Genomic DNA, 17,044 nt, shown 5'->3' with positions numbered 1-17,044 from the left:
AGGAATCAACTAATATTTGCTTCCCCTGATCCCTTGGTGTTCCTTTTTAAAAATTGCAGTAAGTTTCTGTATGTTTTTCCTTAGTCATCATTTATGATGTCATCAGTTGCTGAGAACATCCAAGGATCACAATAGTTTAGACCTGAATGGGACCCTGAAACCATTTAGTCCAACTTTCATTGATAAAGAAAGAAAAGGAAGCACATGTGGACTTGTTCCGAGTCATGTAACAAATGAGTTGAAGCAGAAGAATAGAATCGTACACCCTTGGTTCTTGTTCTAATGGTTTCCTCAGTGGTTTGGTTTTGTTGTTGGCATGTTCTCTGGCTTTGCAGGGAAAACAGTAGAAAATTTGACTTCAGTTGAAAATTATCAATGATGGCATTTGCATAGTACCATGTGTTTTTAATGCACTTTCAGCTACTTTGGCTTGTGATTGAAGTGAGTAGCTAAGAAAATCTAAATAGTTCAGTATTACTTCTAGTTTTTTGATCTCTGTCTCTATTAAGAAGGAATTATAATGGTCTTCCGTAAGGAATTGTTATAAATTGTAAAGAAATTACTACGTGTAAATCACTTAGATTTTTGTCTGGCATATTAATTGTTTGCTATTTTTATTATTAATGTTATTATTTGTTATTGTTCGGTTCTGCTTCACAGACCATACGACATAGACTAATGGCAAAAATTCCAACTGTCTGATTTTGTTGTGGGAGGGGGCGGAGGAAGGGAAGGAGAATCCAGCCCTTGGGGTGTTCCCTGGATGAGCTTAGGAGTCTCAGCCTCTGACCTAGTGTTTACCAAAAAGAGGGCCCTGTCATTTTGCCTTACTTTCTCATTTAAAATTGGTCAACAACTAGAAATAGAAATCTTGAAAGAGGTCATTTTTTTCAACCATTGCTCTCTCTATCATTCTAGTCTTTCATTGCTTTGGGATGCTACAATTTAAGAGTAAAATTATTTGGTACCTAAAGGAGCTTAACTTCTTGAGGAAGTGGAATGTCTCACGGAGGAAGAATTTCTAAACAAAGGGACACTTTATAAATATAACTCACTGAAATAGCCATCATAGCGAGCTTTCAGTGGAACAAAATATGAATTTACCTAAGTTTCACATTCAAAAAAAATCCTAAACCTTGGAGTGGTTTGTTGTTTTATAGAAAGGAAACCACTTCTAATTTTTCCACTGTGTTAAAATAAACCAGCAACTGAGGAAACCTGAGAAATGAAGCTTCCAAAATTAGACCAACCCAAGGAGTACTTTGTCATCCAGATGTATTATAACTCCAGCCCTCCTCAGCACCTTTTCCTTCCCACACTGTCATTCCCTTCCTGTTGCCATTTGTCTTGCATCCTGTAAAGGCGTAGCAGAAATATCCAGGGTTGATCTTTGTTGAGTTATCCTGAAAATGATAGTCATAGTAGATAGAGGCACAGCTGAGAGAAGATGCTGTAACCTTTTTGGAATCACAGACCTAGTTGACACTGAAGATCAAGGCCAAGGACTTCGCCTCAGAGAAATACACAGATGCAAATATACACAAAATCTTGTGTGCAGTTTCAAGAAATGCTGGACTCCCTTAAAACTATTTTGGGACGTTAGTGATGCTCCTGTGTCATGAGAGCTGGCGGTATCCCTGGCTATCCTCCTTGCCAGACTCTCTTTCTTATTTATTTATTAGGAAGATTAGCCCTGAGCTAACTGCTGCCAATCCTCCCCTTTTCGCTGAGGAGGACTGGCCTTGAACTAACATCTGTGCCCATCTTCCTCTACTTTATATGTGGGACGTCTACCACAGCATGGCGTGCCAAGTGGTGCCATGTCTCCACCCAGAATCCGAACCGGCGAACCCCAGGCCGCCAAAGTGGAACATGCGCACTTAACCGCTGTGCCACCGGGCCGGCCCCCACACTCTCTTTTGAGAGCTAAGGGAGAAGAAGGCCTTTCAATGTAGTGCTTGGGAATGGGTCCAGTCCAGAGCTTGCTAAAAGCTGACTCATATTTAGTGTTTTGGGGGCTCGTTTCATTTTCTCCGCTCATTAAATGCTTGAAAAGTCAGATCCACAGTTGTTTATGAGCCTGGAAGAGGAAAAGGGATGCAAGAAGGAAGGGACCTGCCTCCGAGTGACACTGTCGCCTCCTTACAGTGCCATTTGGACACTTAACTGTTACAGAACAGAGGAACCACATATATTTTGTAAACAGTCCTCAAGGTGAACGTTTCTCTGTGATACTAACACACTCAGGTCTTAAAAGGATCTCTCTCCTATAGAATATTCCCATTGTGTAAAGAGACCTCATTCAAATGCAAATTTTAAGAGATTCTAGGGAGAAATCCTTTGAGGAGAAATTGGATTAAAGAGAGTAAAAGGAAAAAATGAAGAAGGGTAGAAGACAAAAGGATGAGGTGGGAAATGCTTGCCAGATTATGTGATATCATTTGACTTGTTCCTCCACTCTGTAATTTAAAAAATAGAAATTTGCATGTAGGTGAAAATGACCTGCTTTAGGGTTTTGTTTGGGGTTTGTTGGTAGCTTCCTCTTGCTTCCTTTTGTCTTTATTAAAGCCAGCCAATCACATGTCTTACATGTGGATATATGGAGCTCCCACTTTGTACAAGTGACCGAGCTCTGGCAGAAGCAGAGTCCACGCAAGTTTCTGCCCTTCTAGAAGTTTACATTCTTGTAATCTAGTTTGGTTCCAGAGGGCATAAGCAGGTGACAGTATTGCCCATTGCATATGGTTGAGCCCTGATCCCACTACTGATGCTTACTAACTTTGTTACTTTGGATAAATTTCTTAACCTCACACAACCTTGACATCCTCATTTTTCAGGGGTAAAACATTTGTGAGACATTTTGTGGGTTGAAGATATAGTACCTCTCTCACTAAACTAAGTGGGTAAATAAACTGTCATTTTGTTTAAGATCATCCCTATGACCAGTGTGACCATATAGTTGCCAGAATGCCTCGGTTAGTTGGGATTAGATAGGATAGTAATATTTACAGCTAACAGTGCTATGTCCTGTTGCATATATTATCTCATTTATTCCTTACAAGTTTCCTGTGAAGTAGATAGCACTATTGTCCCCTTTTATAAGTGATAAAAATAGATATGCAAAGAGGTTAAGGACCTAATGTCCCCAAGACAGTCAGCAGCAGAGCTGAGGGATTGAAATCCAGGTGGTCTGGCTCCAGAAACTGTGCTCTTTGCTATGATCCTTTCTAGCCCTTTTTAAAGCTACATCATCTTCACATTGAAAGAAGAACATTATGTGTGGTAGACTCTGACACTTATTCAAGATTTTTTTCCCCTGTTTCAGGTATCTGACAGCGAGCAGCAATAGAAATTTCCTGCTTACCATGAGGCCATTCTTAAAGAGGGCCATTTTGGTCATAAGTTATGTAAGTATATATATGCTTTTGAAATATCCAGTAAAGAATATTTCATTTTAACTTGGCTCAGAGACATGATTCAGATTATTTAATAGAATCACCAAGAGATTTTAACAGCACGATTTTAAGATCAAAGAGTTTACATGCCATAAATGTTACAGAGCGTTGGAAGGGGTGTATGAAAGCACTCTAGGGATTCATGAGTTCAATGACACGGACAGTGTGAACTATAGTATTTATGAGTCCCTTTCAAGTTGCTGATGCTGAGTGGTCTTAGCAGCACAAACCTGGCTGTATCAGTTATCTATTGCTGCATAACAAACCACCCCAAAATGTAGTGGCGTAAAACAATAATCACCATATATCTTCCCTAAATGCTTTAGTTTGGGCAGTGACCAGCTGGCTGGTTCTTCTGCTCATCATGCTTTTTGGCTGGGGTTACTCCAGCAGGTTCATGCAGCTGTCAGCTGGGTTAGGTCATCTCTCTGTGATATCTTATCCTCTTGGCTCCCTCCCCGCGGCCTCTCTCTCTAGCAGAATAGCCAGGATGTCTGTACAACATGGCAGCTGGATTCTAAAAGAACAAATCAAAAGTTGCAGGATCTCTCGAGGGTTAGGCCCAGATCTTGACACAGTGTACCTTCTGCTACATTCTGTTGGTTGACGCAAGTCACAAGACCAAACTAGATTTAAGGGTGGGCAGTTGACTCCATTTATTGATAGGAAGAGCAGAATGCACATGCAAAGAGGGTAGGAATTCTTGTTGGCCATCTTTGGTGACTATCACATTATTCATCCTCTTATGTTGTTGGATGTTTCTATTCAAGAAGATTAAGAGACCAGTCTCTTATGCAGTTACTGTTTTTTGTAAATTCCCTGTCCAAATTTGTAATAAGTTTTGATAGGAAACTTATGAAAATGTCTTTGAATTGTAATGTTAACAATTTTATTTTATTTTATTTTGTTTTTTTTTTGGAGGAAGATTAGCCCTGGCTAACTGCTGCCAATCCTCCTCTTTTTGCTGAGGAAGACTGGCCCTGAGCTAACATCCATGCTCATCTTCCTCTACTTTATACGTGGGACGCCTGCCACAGCATGGTGTGCCAAGTGGTGCTGTGTCTGCACCTGGGATCCAAACCAGCGAAGCCCAGGCCACTGAAGTGGAATGTGCGCACTTAACTGCTGTGCCACCAGGCTGGCCCCAGTAATGTTAATAATTAATGTGATTTTTTTTTTTTACTAAAGTGTGTTTATGGAAGAAGATGAATATGCAAAAACTGAATAAGGTAGAGAGTCTTGACTGGCAATTTCAGCAAAAGGGGCAAAGCATTTCTCTAAAGAATACCGCAGGATCTTTGCATAGAAATGGGATGATTCAACTCTTGTTTTGGAGGTGATCTATTTTCTTAGAATTATTTGGAAATGCCAGTAATTTGACATTATTGCTGTGATGAAAGTTGTCAAATGTCAATTCTTTTGTTATTTTTAAAATTGATTCTCAAAACCCTTTCTAGTAGTTATCTTCCTATTCTTTTTGTTTGTTTCAATTATCACAGTGTTTTTCCTCTTTGTAGTATGATTGGGGAGGAAAAACTTTCCCTTCTTCCCCTTTAGGTTTATTGCCTGGTCTAATAATTAAATTGACATGAGACAGATTAATGGGAGAAAATAAAATTTAGTTTCTTATGTACGGGAACCCCACAAAGACATGAGACTCCCTGGCAGTCATGTAATTGAGGCTTATGTACCATCCTGAGTTAAGGAGAAGGAAGTCGAGGTCTGGAGCTTCAAAGGGGAGGAAGACAATTCATGGGAAGATGAGGAGAGCAAATGTTTGGTAAACAAATGTTTGCCCTGCCATGCAGGTAAGTCTTTCTAATATCAAAAGTAATCTCTGTTGATCTCTCTTCCTGGTATAGGGCCCCTAAGTAAATTCTTTTAGGCAGTTAAGGGAGAGGTGAAAAGCTTTTCCTGAGTCTGCTGGGTCTTGATTGCCTTCAGCTCAAAACAATCCACATACTGAAACTGCATATTTTGGGGTGGCTTATTCTGCTCCCCTTCAGTAGTTTAGAGAATTGGTTTTCTCACCCACCTTTGCAACAGGATAGTACCATTCAGTGATGAAATTCTATTGGGTGACACATAAGATGTTCTGTAGGATTGTTGAAATCACCCTTCATGAGTGTTTTCCTTCATGGCATTCAAGCGTTGGAATATTTCCAAATGTATTCATTTAAGACACAGCAGTATTATCTATCATATTTTAAATTAAGTTTCATGGAGCTGTGTGAATGGAATGGTTAAGAAATTGGGCCTTAGAGACCAATGACATGGGTTCAACTCCTGGATCTTGCAGTTACTAGCTATGGGATTCTGGGCAAATTACCTTTTAGCCTCAGCTTCCTCATCTGCCTCTAGGGTTGGGAGGCCTCAGATGAGACAGAAAGCCTTTCACACAGTGGGTAACAGCTAGGAAGTGCTTGGTACTGAACAGCTGTTAGTAAGAATGTGCTTGCCTCTCCCTCATCACCTTCATTGTCTACTCTTCTCCGTACTCAGCTATTTCCGTCTTTCCTACTCCTCTTGAATGTTAGGATTTTATGGAAATGCTCACTGGAAAAAGTGCTTGCAAAACAAAATATTTGTAAAGCATCTGAAAGTATCTTCCCAAAAGATGGGGCTTACCCCAACAAGGGATGCTTTTCTGACCATATCTTCTTTTCTTTCAAGGTGATTGTTGTGTTGTACTTTCGTCTGTGGATGATGGGAGGATCTATGCCCCTCTTTTCAGAGCAGGATAATCCAGCTTCATTTTCGCCTTACATTCTTACAAGGTCAGTAGAAATAAGTTGCTTTAACTTTACTTGGTAGTTATTAGATTGTTTGGATAATCTTAAATAATATGTTGGCTTTGCATTTAGAGGAAGGAAGAGTTGTGTTGTATTCAGAGTGCAGGAAGCAAAGAAACTACTATTCATACATTTGGAATTCTTTTCAACATATTCTTTTGTCAGAATTATTGCTATTGTTCTGATAGTGGTATATATTTGTTTATTCAACAAACATTTTATTGAGCACATATCATCAATAATAAATATGTATTGAGTGGCCCGTATGGCAAATGTTACACAACAATGCACAGAGAGGTGTGTATAGAGGTTGACTGGACATCATATCTATTGTAAGATTAAAATCAGTGGGGAGGTTGAAAGTGGGAAACAGAAATGAGCAACAATTTTTGCTAAGCTACAGCTAATTATATCTTACCATTTGTCCTTAAGAAATTTAGAGAAATTGGATCAAGAAGTGATGTTAATCAGTGGATCTGGTTCATTGAGAAGGGTTTTAATTCCTTATCTGTTCAATCTGCTGTCATGGACTGCTGAGGATTTCAGATATAATTACATTTGACCATTTTCATAACTTTTCTTCAGGATATATTGTTGCTATAATGTTTAAATATTAAGACACACTCTTCTTACATTTTCATAGCTTTAAGTACTTTTTAACATCTATTGTCATTTTTATCGTAGTAATCTTCACTTTTTTGTGTGTGCAAAGACAGGATAAATCTTGAATTAAACCTTGACCCATAGCACATTATGTTTTGGCTTACTAGTATCTCTCAAGGATAAGAGATTGTTGGATTTTGTTTTTATGCCAGGCAGTGATCTTTGCTTTATTTCACTTATTTATCTTACATATTTTAATTGATAGATTTCTACTTTCTTTGCCTTATGTATTTTTCTTTCTTGTTGCTAGTCTTTTCTTCCTTTTGTAAGACTATTTCCCATTCAAAAAGGACACCTTCCAATTTGATTAACCCATTTTGATAATATTGTCACAATTGTTTTCATTACTTACAACATAGGTTTGTATTTAAAAAAGTCTTGAATGTGCCTTCAGAAATCGTATGGTATCCAGCTTCTAGTGTCAGCTCATCCTTTTGAGGTAGTATAGAGCCTTATAAATTGTTTATATCTTACACTTTTCAAAGTATTGTTTAATTAATCCTTTAATTAGGCTTGATATCTCTAACCTAGCTTTTGTTAATGTTGCAATCTACTTGTCCTTTTTGTATCTCTGGCTTTCAAAATCTCCAGGGCTCCTTGTCTGGATATTTTTAGCTCCTTGATAAATTGTTTCAGGTTTGGTTGCTCCTTAAATAGCTACTTTCTGCCTTTAGGAGAAAAACCACCTTCGCTGGATCCTATTCTTGCTTACTGGCTCCATTTCCTTTAGCTTTGGGTTGGTTTCCCTCCAAGCTTTCTTGTCTCCTGAACTTGAGCATTCATTCTTATCTTTGTAGTTAGATGTAGCCTGTTTCTTGAGCTTAGCAGTCTCCAAAAGCCAAGATGCACAGTCAAAAGAGACAGACAAGAAGAACAGACTGTTCTTAACTCATCAATCAATTATTCCATTCAGATCTTCTGTCATAGTAAAGTGCCTGCCCCAGGGTCCTTGGTGTCAGGACAAGGGTCTTTGGTCTCTCACTCACTGCCCTCCTAGGTCTATCATCTTACCTGGGTATTAGGTTGAATTTTCATCACCTGTTTTTGGCCAAAAAAACATTCTTTGGTGGAACCTCTGGCAAAATCAGGAGCTTGAGCCAGTCATTTGGCAGGTTCTGCATTTCACTTCCAAGGCATATATATCACTTGTTCAGAGGGGTCTGATACACATTTCGTCCAGAACTTTGTCTCTGAATTCATGTGAGTCACTGTTCTCAGGCAAGTCTATCAATATAAAGTGATGGAACAAAATATCTAATAATCACACCTTTATATTCTTCCTCTCCTTTCTTGTAAAAAACGTGTCTTTCTGTTCCTGTGTTTCATACTTGAAATACATAGATACCCAGGGACATTTCAGTGACAGTTATGACTTTTCACGTTCCTCTAAGATAGCTGCATTATAATAGACTCTTGAGCGTGCGGAAAATTGTCTTTAATTCCTTTCCTGAGTAAAGTTTCTCCTCTGCTTGCATGCTTGCTTGACCTCTGGTATGCTCCTGATTCTTACACTGGATTACCTTCGTCTGTTTCCTAGTTCTGTTGGTTTTTCTTGCCTTCACATCAGTTCTGCCGTTTAGCTGTGATTTGGTTGTCTCTGTGAGTCTGTCTTGACTGATCACAGATTTGTCATTCATCTGTGTCGATCTGTGTCATTAACGCTTCCCCTCTTTTATTGGATTTATAAACTCCAACTTTTATAGCATCTTTGCTTCTACCTTGCAAGTATTATATGTTCTTTTAAAGTAGGTATAATAAATTACTCTGTTGCCAGATGAGATTTTCAGACTAGCTCTTTCTCCCTTTAATAATTGCTACAGTTTTTTTTTTTTTTAAAGATTTTTTAAATTTTTTTCCTTTTTCTCCCCAAAGCCCCCCGGTACATAGTTGTATATTCTTGGTTGTGGGTCCTAGTTGTGGCATGTGGGACGCTGCCTCAGTGTGGTTTGATGAGCAGTGCCATGTCCACGCCCAGGATTCGAACCAATGAAACACTGGGCCGCCTGCAGCAGAGTGCGCGAACTTAACCACTTGGCCACGGGGCCAGCCCCATAATTGCTACAGTTTTTAATTACATGTAGTTAAAAAAAAAACCTTAGTAGCTTTTAAGAGTAGCTTGGGCAAGTTTTTCTTTGTTTCAAATGATTTCTTGTGCCTTAAATTCTCTGATTCCTTCTCTGTTAGATTATCTATTTTCATGTGTTTAGCTAGGAGGAAATACCCAGTCATTTTCTGCTTAACAAAAGTGAAATGAAAAATCATTGTGGTATGCTCATGAGAAACGTTTGTTAAGAAAAATTATCTAAGACATGAGAATAAGGCAAAAGATGACTGTGTGACTTTCACTGTAATGTAGAGAATTGTCTAACAAACCTAGAGGAGTGCAATTTTGGTTGACTTGCTTACATTTACTGTGGTTACAACTCTGTCAGCTTAGAATTTAACGTATAGAAATCTGATAGGTGTGAAGATTTCTCTTCTATTTAGTAGGAAATAAAACGTCAAATGTTACAGTTTTATGGCCTTGCAGGACATTAAGCAAATTTATGTCTAATTTGTCTATCTCATCCCTTTTCATTTTTTCATAAACTGTGAAGACCTCAGTTGTTCAAATTTAATTTATATATTTATTATATATATTCAATTTATGTGTATATTTAGTAACAGCTTTATTGAGATATAATCTGTGTGCCATACAGTTCACCTAGTTAGAGTGTACAATGCAGTGGTCTTTAGCATACTTACAGAGCTGTGCAACCATCATCACAATTTTAGAACATTTTAAGCTTCCCCAAAAGAAACCTCATATCCTTTTGCAGTCACTCCCCATTTTATTCCATTCTCCCAGCCCTGGGCAACCGTTGATCTACATTTTGTCTCTACAGAGTTAACCTCTATATATGTCTTATAAATGGAATCATAGAATATGTGATCTTTTGTGACTGGCATAAAGTTTTCGAGATTCATCCATGTCCTAACATGTGTCAGTACTTCATTCTTTTTTATTCCCCAGTGGATATGCCACTTTTTATTTTTCCATTCATCTGTTGATGGTCATTTGGGTTGTTTCTACTTTTTGATTATTATGGATAATGCTGCTATGAACATTCATGTATAATTTTTTTTGAATGTGTGTGGTTTTTTTTTTGTTTTTTGTTGTTTTTTGAGGAAGGTTAACCCTGAGCTAACTACAGCCAATCCTCCTCTTTTTGCTGAGGAAGACTGACCCTGAGCTAACATCCATGCCCATCTTCCTCTACTTTATACATGGGACACCTACCACAGCATGGCTTTTGACAAGCGGTGCCATGTCCACACCCAGGATCCGAACTGGTGAACCCCGGGCCGCTGAAGCAGAACATGCGAACTTCACCGCTGCGCCACTGGGCTGGCCCTCAATGTGTGTTTTTATTTCTCTTTCATGTGTACCTAGGAGTGGAATTGCCCGGTCATATATGTTAACTCTATATTTCACTTTTTAGGAACTGCCAGACTGTTTACCAAACCAACGGCACCATTTTTCATTTCTGTATGAGGGTTCCAGGTTTTCTCTATCCTCATCAGCACTTGTCTTTTAGACGATCTTTTTTTTTGTTTTAATTAGAGCCATACAAGTGGGTGTAAAATGGTATCTCATTGTGGTTTTGATTTGCATTTCCCTAATGGCTAATGATATTGAGCATCTTTTCATATGCATGTTGGCCATTTCTATACCTTCTTTGTAGAAATGTCTATTTGGATCCTTTGTCCAGTTTTTAATTGGATTATTTGTCTTTTTATTATTGAATTGTAACAGTTCTTTACATATTCTAGCTGTAAGTTCCTTATCAGATATATGATTTATAACCATTTTCTACCTTTCTGTAGGTTGTTCTTTCACTTTCTTGATGGTGTCTTTTGAAGCACCAAAGTTTGTGATTTTGGTGAAGTTCAATTTATCTATTTTCGCTGTTGTTGTTGCTTGTGCTTTTGGTGTCGTACCTAAGAAGGCTTTCCCTAAGTCACATCCTCTTTTAAACTGGCTTTGTCAAGTTTCTGTTCTCTTATTAATAGAGTATATAAGCCTTTAGTTTTCACTGTGTATTTGTATGAGGCTTATGTTTTTAATATATTTTAAATTGTACTTTGATGCAGTTTATATTAACAGCAATGCGGAAGCCATTTAGAATTTGACTTCTTATTCTTGACCATTGGGTATGTCAGATCACAAGGTGGATCAATACAGAATTGGGGGGGCCAGTCATCATTGTTCAGGATACTCTGGTCATGAGGCCCGAATCTTTTACCTTTCCATTTTAACCCAAACATTCAGATTGTATTAGCTGTCAGTAGTTTTCTGTGACTGATCGATAACTTTTCCCACCTGTAATTAATTGAGATTATGTGAATCAGTTGAATGACGTTTCATTGCATTGTGAATGTTTCTGCTTTTGACTTGAAGAAGGGCATAATTGGAAGTTAAAGAACAGAAGAGATGTTGTATTTTGATTGCACAACTTTCTCTTGACCAGCAAGTTCCCCCAGGCCCAGCTGTCTCAACCAAATAACCTAGTCATCATGACTGACTATTACGTTTCTTTCATTCCCCTCCTCTAAGCAGTCACCCAGGCCTGTACTTTAGATCTCAATGTCTCTAGAATTTGTTCACTTATCTGCTTCCCCACTGCTACCATCTTCCTTAAGGCCCTCGTGGTCTCTCACCTGCATCCGTGAAATAGCCTTTGGTTCCCTCCTGACAGTTTGCTCTCCTCACATCCACCCTCCACATTGTTTCCAGGTGATGTTTCTCATTGGCTTAATATTTAAGAGTTCAGTGGTTTCCTGTACCTTTTTGGATAAGAGTAAGGACTTTGGCCACAGCTCTTCTCTTCAGGCTCATCTCTTGACACCTCCCTGCCTTCCTCCCTAACCTTAAACATTAGCCATCCTAACTTGCTTCACTTCCTTAAATACACCACTGCCTTGTCACCTCAGAGCCTTTTCACTTGCTGCTTTCCAGTCCTATATGCCTTTCATTCTTGAGCCATCGCTGCTTCTAGAAGATCTTGCCAGAACCTTCTTACCTCCCATCTTGGCCATATATTTTTGTTCTGTCATATTCCCTTATATTGTTATGGACTATTTGCTACTTTTTCTTTCCCGTTTAGATGTAAGCTTCTTAAGGGCAGAGACCATATCTTTTATTCCTTTGTGTCTCCAGCCGGTTATACAGTGCTGAGCCCAGGGCAGAGCGACAATGGTTGTTTACCGTGTGATGGACAGATGGATGATTAAATCCATTCTCACAATGTCTCCTGCATCTATGGACATGAAACCTACATTTACCTTTCTGTCTCTAAAGGCCACTTCAGACTACCGCCTCTGGATCTATCCTTGCTTTTCTCTCTGTCATTAGGACATTTTCAACTGGACATGCCTCTGTACACTCGAGTGTGGAGAAAGTGTTCCTCATCTCATCATAAACCATCTCAGAATAACTCTACTCTATCATGAGAATGACTCGCAGAATGCAGTAACACGTTTAAAGATGCATGTGATTATGGAACCCCAATATTGTGTTGCGTCTTCTTCTTTGAGACTTAAAGAAAATTGGTTCAAATCTTTTCCCACATGCGGGGTGTCCATAGCCCTCCCTAGGATTTTTATGCTTCCCTAGAGCCTCATATTCTCATGGGCATCTCCCATTTCATTTTCATTTTCCTGAGAAACTTTCCATCTCACCCCTATTTTACTGCACATGGCCATTCTCATTTCCTTCTCTTGTGCCAACCAAGATACAGAGCATAGACCTTTCACCTTAATATCCCCTAAAATACTTCTCATATAAGGCTTTTGTGTTTAAGAGATTTTACCAAGATCTTGGAACAAAGGAGCAGAACTAATTGCAGAACCATGCCACAAATAATTTATGGTAGACATCACCATACTACAAAATCCTTCAACTCCTCTTCTCCTGGGGATGTTTCATTGGCTGACTTTTTTCAGCAGGTCTCTGGTCTCAGTTATTTTCTTAGGCGCACCTCTTGCCCACTATTCCCTATTCTGTCCTTCCTCCAAATTTCTGATACAAGCCTAGATTGTACAGGCCATCTCAGACTAAAATCATCTCTAAAACTAAATAATATATATATATATATTGCATCTAAAAATATACTGATGTCATAGTAAGCTCTGAAATAGAAATGGCTTAATGTGAGAAGGTTTAATTTTTGTTCCCAGGAAGAAGGCTGTGTATCCTGCCAGTCTCTAAGGAACCACTCTTCCTGGTGGTGACCCTGAGTTCTAAGCTGCCTGCATTTTATAGTCCTGCCATCTGGAATGGCTAAGTCAGTATAGCAGAGGAAGAGAAACCTGGAGGGGCCCATGCTTCTTACGCTGAAACTTTCAGATACATGGTACAAAAGGGGAGAGAATAGTATAATGAACTCCCATATTTGTTCCCATCACCCAGTTTCAGCATTTATCAGCTGTGTTCAACCTTGTGTCACCAATACCCCCACTCAACTTCCAACCCCTCTCCATTTTCCTCTACCACCTCTGAACTGTTTTGAGATCCTTCCCAGATATAATATCAATTCAATTATCATTATTTCAGTATGTAATATCTCTAAAAGGTAAGTGTCGTAGTCCATTCAGGCTGCTCTAACAAAATACCACAGACTGGATGGCTTACAAACAACAGAAATTTATTGCTCAGAGTTCTGGAGACTAGCGCCATGGTCATATTGTGGTGAGAGCCCTCTTCCTGGTTCATAGCTGGCGCCTTCTTACTGCGTCCTCACATGGCAGAGGGGGCAAGGGAGCTCTGTGGGATCTTTTTCATAAGGGCACTAATCTCATTCAAGAGGACTCCACCCTCATGACCTAATAACTTCCTCAAGGCCCCACCTCATAATACCTTCATGTTAGGGGTTAGGTTTCAACATATGAATTTGGGCAGGGGGCACAAACATTCAGACCATGCCGGTAAGGATGTCTTTTAAAAATATGGTCACCATATCTTCATGATACCCTAAAAAAACTGCCAGTGATTCCTTAATATCATCAAGTATTCATTCAACCACACACCTTATAAATGTTGTTTCAGCTTCAAGAGACCCACAGCACCTCTGCCCAGACCTGTTGGCCAGAAGTAACCATGTGCCCCAGCCGACTGTGAGGGGGCTGAGAAATGGAATCTCCTGTGTACCCTGGAGGAGGAGAATTAAACAGACTTGATGAATATATAGCTTTGTGTATGACATGGCCTATGATGGTGTTTTCTTTAAAAAAAAAAATAAAAGGAAAGAAAGAACAACAGCAACAAAAAACTAAAGATAGTTTCTCCCTGAGAGAAATTCATGTCTCCTTTTTAAATAACATGTTCTCACCCCGATGATCCACTAAACAGAACACTCAGAATCTTGGGACCCTCACAGGTCCCCATCCATTCTGTTGACCTACAACGTCTATTTCCCAGTCCAAGCCCTACCCATTCATGAAGCCTCCGATAAGTACTAGCTCTTTCAGAAAGGTTTCCTTGATATAAAACTTATAGTGACTGCTCCCCTCTTACGGCCTATATACTTAGTGATTTCCATCAGAGTGTGAATTGCTTCAGTAAGATTGCTCTTTCCTTAAAATGTAGCCAAGATCCAGTCACTGAAACAATGGGTGTTTTGACTTGGGAATGGAGCATGAGCCTGGAGCCTGTTGGTTTTGCAGTGTGAGCATTTCTCTAGGGAGCAGGTCTAGGGTAGGTGGTTGGGGTGACCTGAGGGCTGGGTGTCTTACCCTCAAGAAGAGAAGGGACCACTTCACAGAAGTAGATGGCAGAAAGTTGGGTATGAGCGTGTTCTAGAAGCAGACTTGGGGAATTGAATAATTTTGCTCATAGCTGTGTGACAGCTGTCCTGGTGACCCTTAACTTTATCTCAGAGTCTTACCAGGCTTCACCTCAGAGCCTGACACACAATAAGTCCTGAGAATATTGTTGAATGAATGACCAGTGATCCTGGTTACATGAGCACCCATGGAAAGGAGTGAGCCTTATTGAAGTCCTCTTCTGAGTGGTTTGTCACACACCTGGTGTTCCTCTCTGAACACCAGAAATGTGATTGTAATTACCACTTGCAACTTCCTCCCAACCCAATGCCGTGTCCAATGTTCTGTCTTAGAAGTCTGTAAGAGTTTGTTTACTTGTAACTGCATAAAGGCAAGGAAGTGTTTCCTTGAGAATGATGGAATTTATGCTGTGAAATATCTGGTTAACTCGCATAATTATATATACAACAAATTACAAATATGGCACAGTGTATTCATGGCATTAATTTCCAATTCCTTCTCTAGCAAGGTGGTGAAGCCCTTAGCCAGAGGTGACTAAGGGAACTCTTCTCTGTGTGGACCCATCTATCCCCGCCTCCTGTTTGTCATCTTGGCTCTGCTACTCACCACCTGTGTTGTTCACACTTCTTGTACTTGAATGTCTGGATAGCTGTGGTGTAGCTGCTGTTTATATAAATCACAAAGAATTCTCTATCATCTTCTTTGTCATTTCTCTGAAATTAGATTTTATTAAATTACTTTTTTTACAATTAAGAAAATTTTGCCCCTATATGTCCAAATCCCTCCGCCCCTCCCACCCCACATGGAATTTCTGTAAAAACAGGAGCCAGGACAGAAGTTTTCGCCAGAGGTGACAGGGAGTGAAAAGAGACAAAAACCACGTCCTAAAATAAGGGGACCAGGAAATACCAGGATAGCACTTTGGGAAATTTGAGATTGGAAAAATTTAAGATCGGATATGAGAGTGGAAAGGGGATAGAGCCAAGGATTAAGGCATGAGTTTGGAGTAGGAGTCCGGAACTGAAAAGGTAAAACTACGGACAAGCTAGTATTGGAAGAAGTGGAGGATGAGGCTGAGGGTCAGGGTGATTGTTTGATCTGTGCCGTCCACCACTGGAGCCACAAGCCACGTGAGGCTGCTGAGCACATCAAATGTGGCTGGTCTGAGCCGAGATGTGCTGTTAAGTATAAATAAAGTATACACAGGATTTCAAAGATGGAATCCTATGAGAAAAAAGAATGTAAAATAGTCCATTAATACTATAATTTTTTATCTTGATTGTATGTCAAAATCCTATTTGGAGGATATTCATTGAAACAAAATTTATTATTAATTTATCATGTTTCATTTTACTCTTTTTAAAGGTGAAGTTATGCTTACTTTTGTTCTATTTTTATTGGACAACACTGGCCTAGAACAAGCGCGGGGGTTCTTGGCTTGACTCTATGACAGAAGAAGGGAGAAGGATGGGTGGGTTGGTGAGGAGTGTATGGTGGCTGCAGCACAGTCTGCAGACTTCCCCTGCCTCTAGTTTGGGGGGTTTGTTCTAATCTGCCAATTCCTCTTTTGCTCAGCGCATTCTGAGTGGGGCGAGGGTTTTTATTGCTCTCCACCTTTTGGTGTGAAGACTAATTTAGAATGTGAGTCTTATCTGAAAAAAAAATATCCTTTAGGGTCCAAGACCATGGGTGCTTATGACACTTCTTGTAATTTACCACCCACAGTTGTGGCCTGACTGCAGCCATCCCTTAAGATTTTACTCCAACCGGATTTCCAAAACTGCGTGGGTCTCAAAAACCCTTGGGAATCACGTTGAAGTATCAATTCTGAGGTCCAAACTCTGAAGATTCTGTTACCGTGGTTTTAGTGGATTTGCATTTGAGAAGTGATAGAATAGGTTTATGTGCAACTTGTACTGCCAGAGAATTGTCATTTAGCCCAGGATTGACTCATGTGTTTATATAAGTCTCTTTAGAAATATGATACTTCAACAATCAATCTTGTAAATCTTGGATTAAATTAAAAACAAAGGCCCAAGTTAAGTATGGCTTCTGCCTAGAGCTGGAGCCTGTAGAGGAGATAAGAGGATGTTTCCCTATTAAGACCCCTCCATGCTGCCTAGTCATTGGTTTTCTTCTCACCAGATTTGAAGGGGACAGAACATAAAGCAGTGTATACTTGATGAAAGAAGTATTGCCTTTATAATATTGAAAATGGTTGTCTTTCAAATGCAGGAAATAGATAAAATAGTATTGTCAGCAAAAGAATATAAAGGCTCCCCATCAGCATCATGTTTTTCTTGAGAGGTG

The 17,044-nt window shown here is 39.5% G+C and overlaps 1 protein-coding gene across 3 annotated transcripts in view; it reads left to right on the top strand.

The window, feature by feature from the left end:
- The window catches only part of TMTC1 (transmembrane O-mannosyltransferase targeting cadherins 1), a 255,029-nt gene that overhangs the window by 117,903 nt on the left and 120,082 nt on the right, over positions 1-17,044 (top strand). For all 3 annotated transcript variants that reach the window (XM_044775283.2, XM_044775282.2, XM_014843846.3), the window contains 2 exons: positions 3,326-3,407; positions 6,129-6,232. In XM_044775283.2, the coding sequence (XP_044631218.2) occupies positions 3,326-3,407; positions 6,129-6,232 (186 nt within the window). The remainder of the gene's footprint in view (positions 1-3,325; positions 3,408-6,128; positions 6,233-17,044) is intronic.

This window comes from Equus asinus, chromosome 22, assembly GCF_041296235.1.
Source record: "Equus asinus isolate D_3611 breed Donkey chromosome 22, EquAss-T2T_v2, whole genome shotgun sequence".
NCBI lineage: Eukaryota > Metazoa > Chordata > Mammalia > Perissodactyla > Equidae > Equus > Equus asinus.
This window is presented reverse-complemented; position numbering and strand designations above follow the sequence as displayed.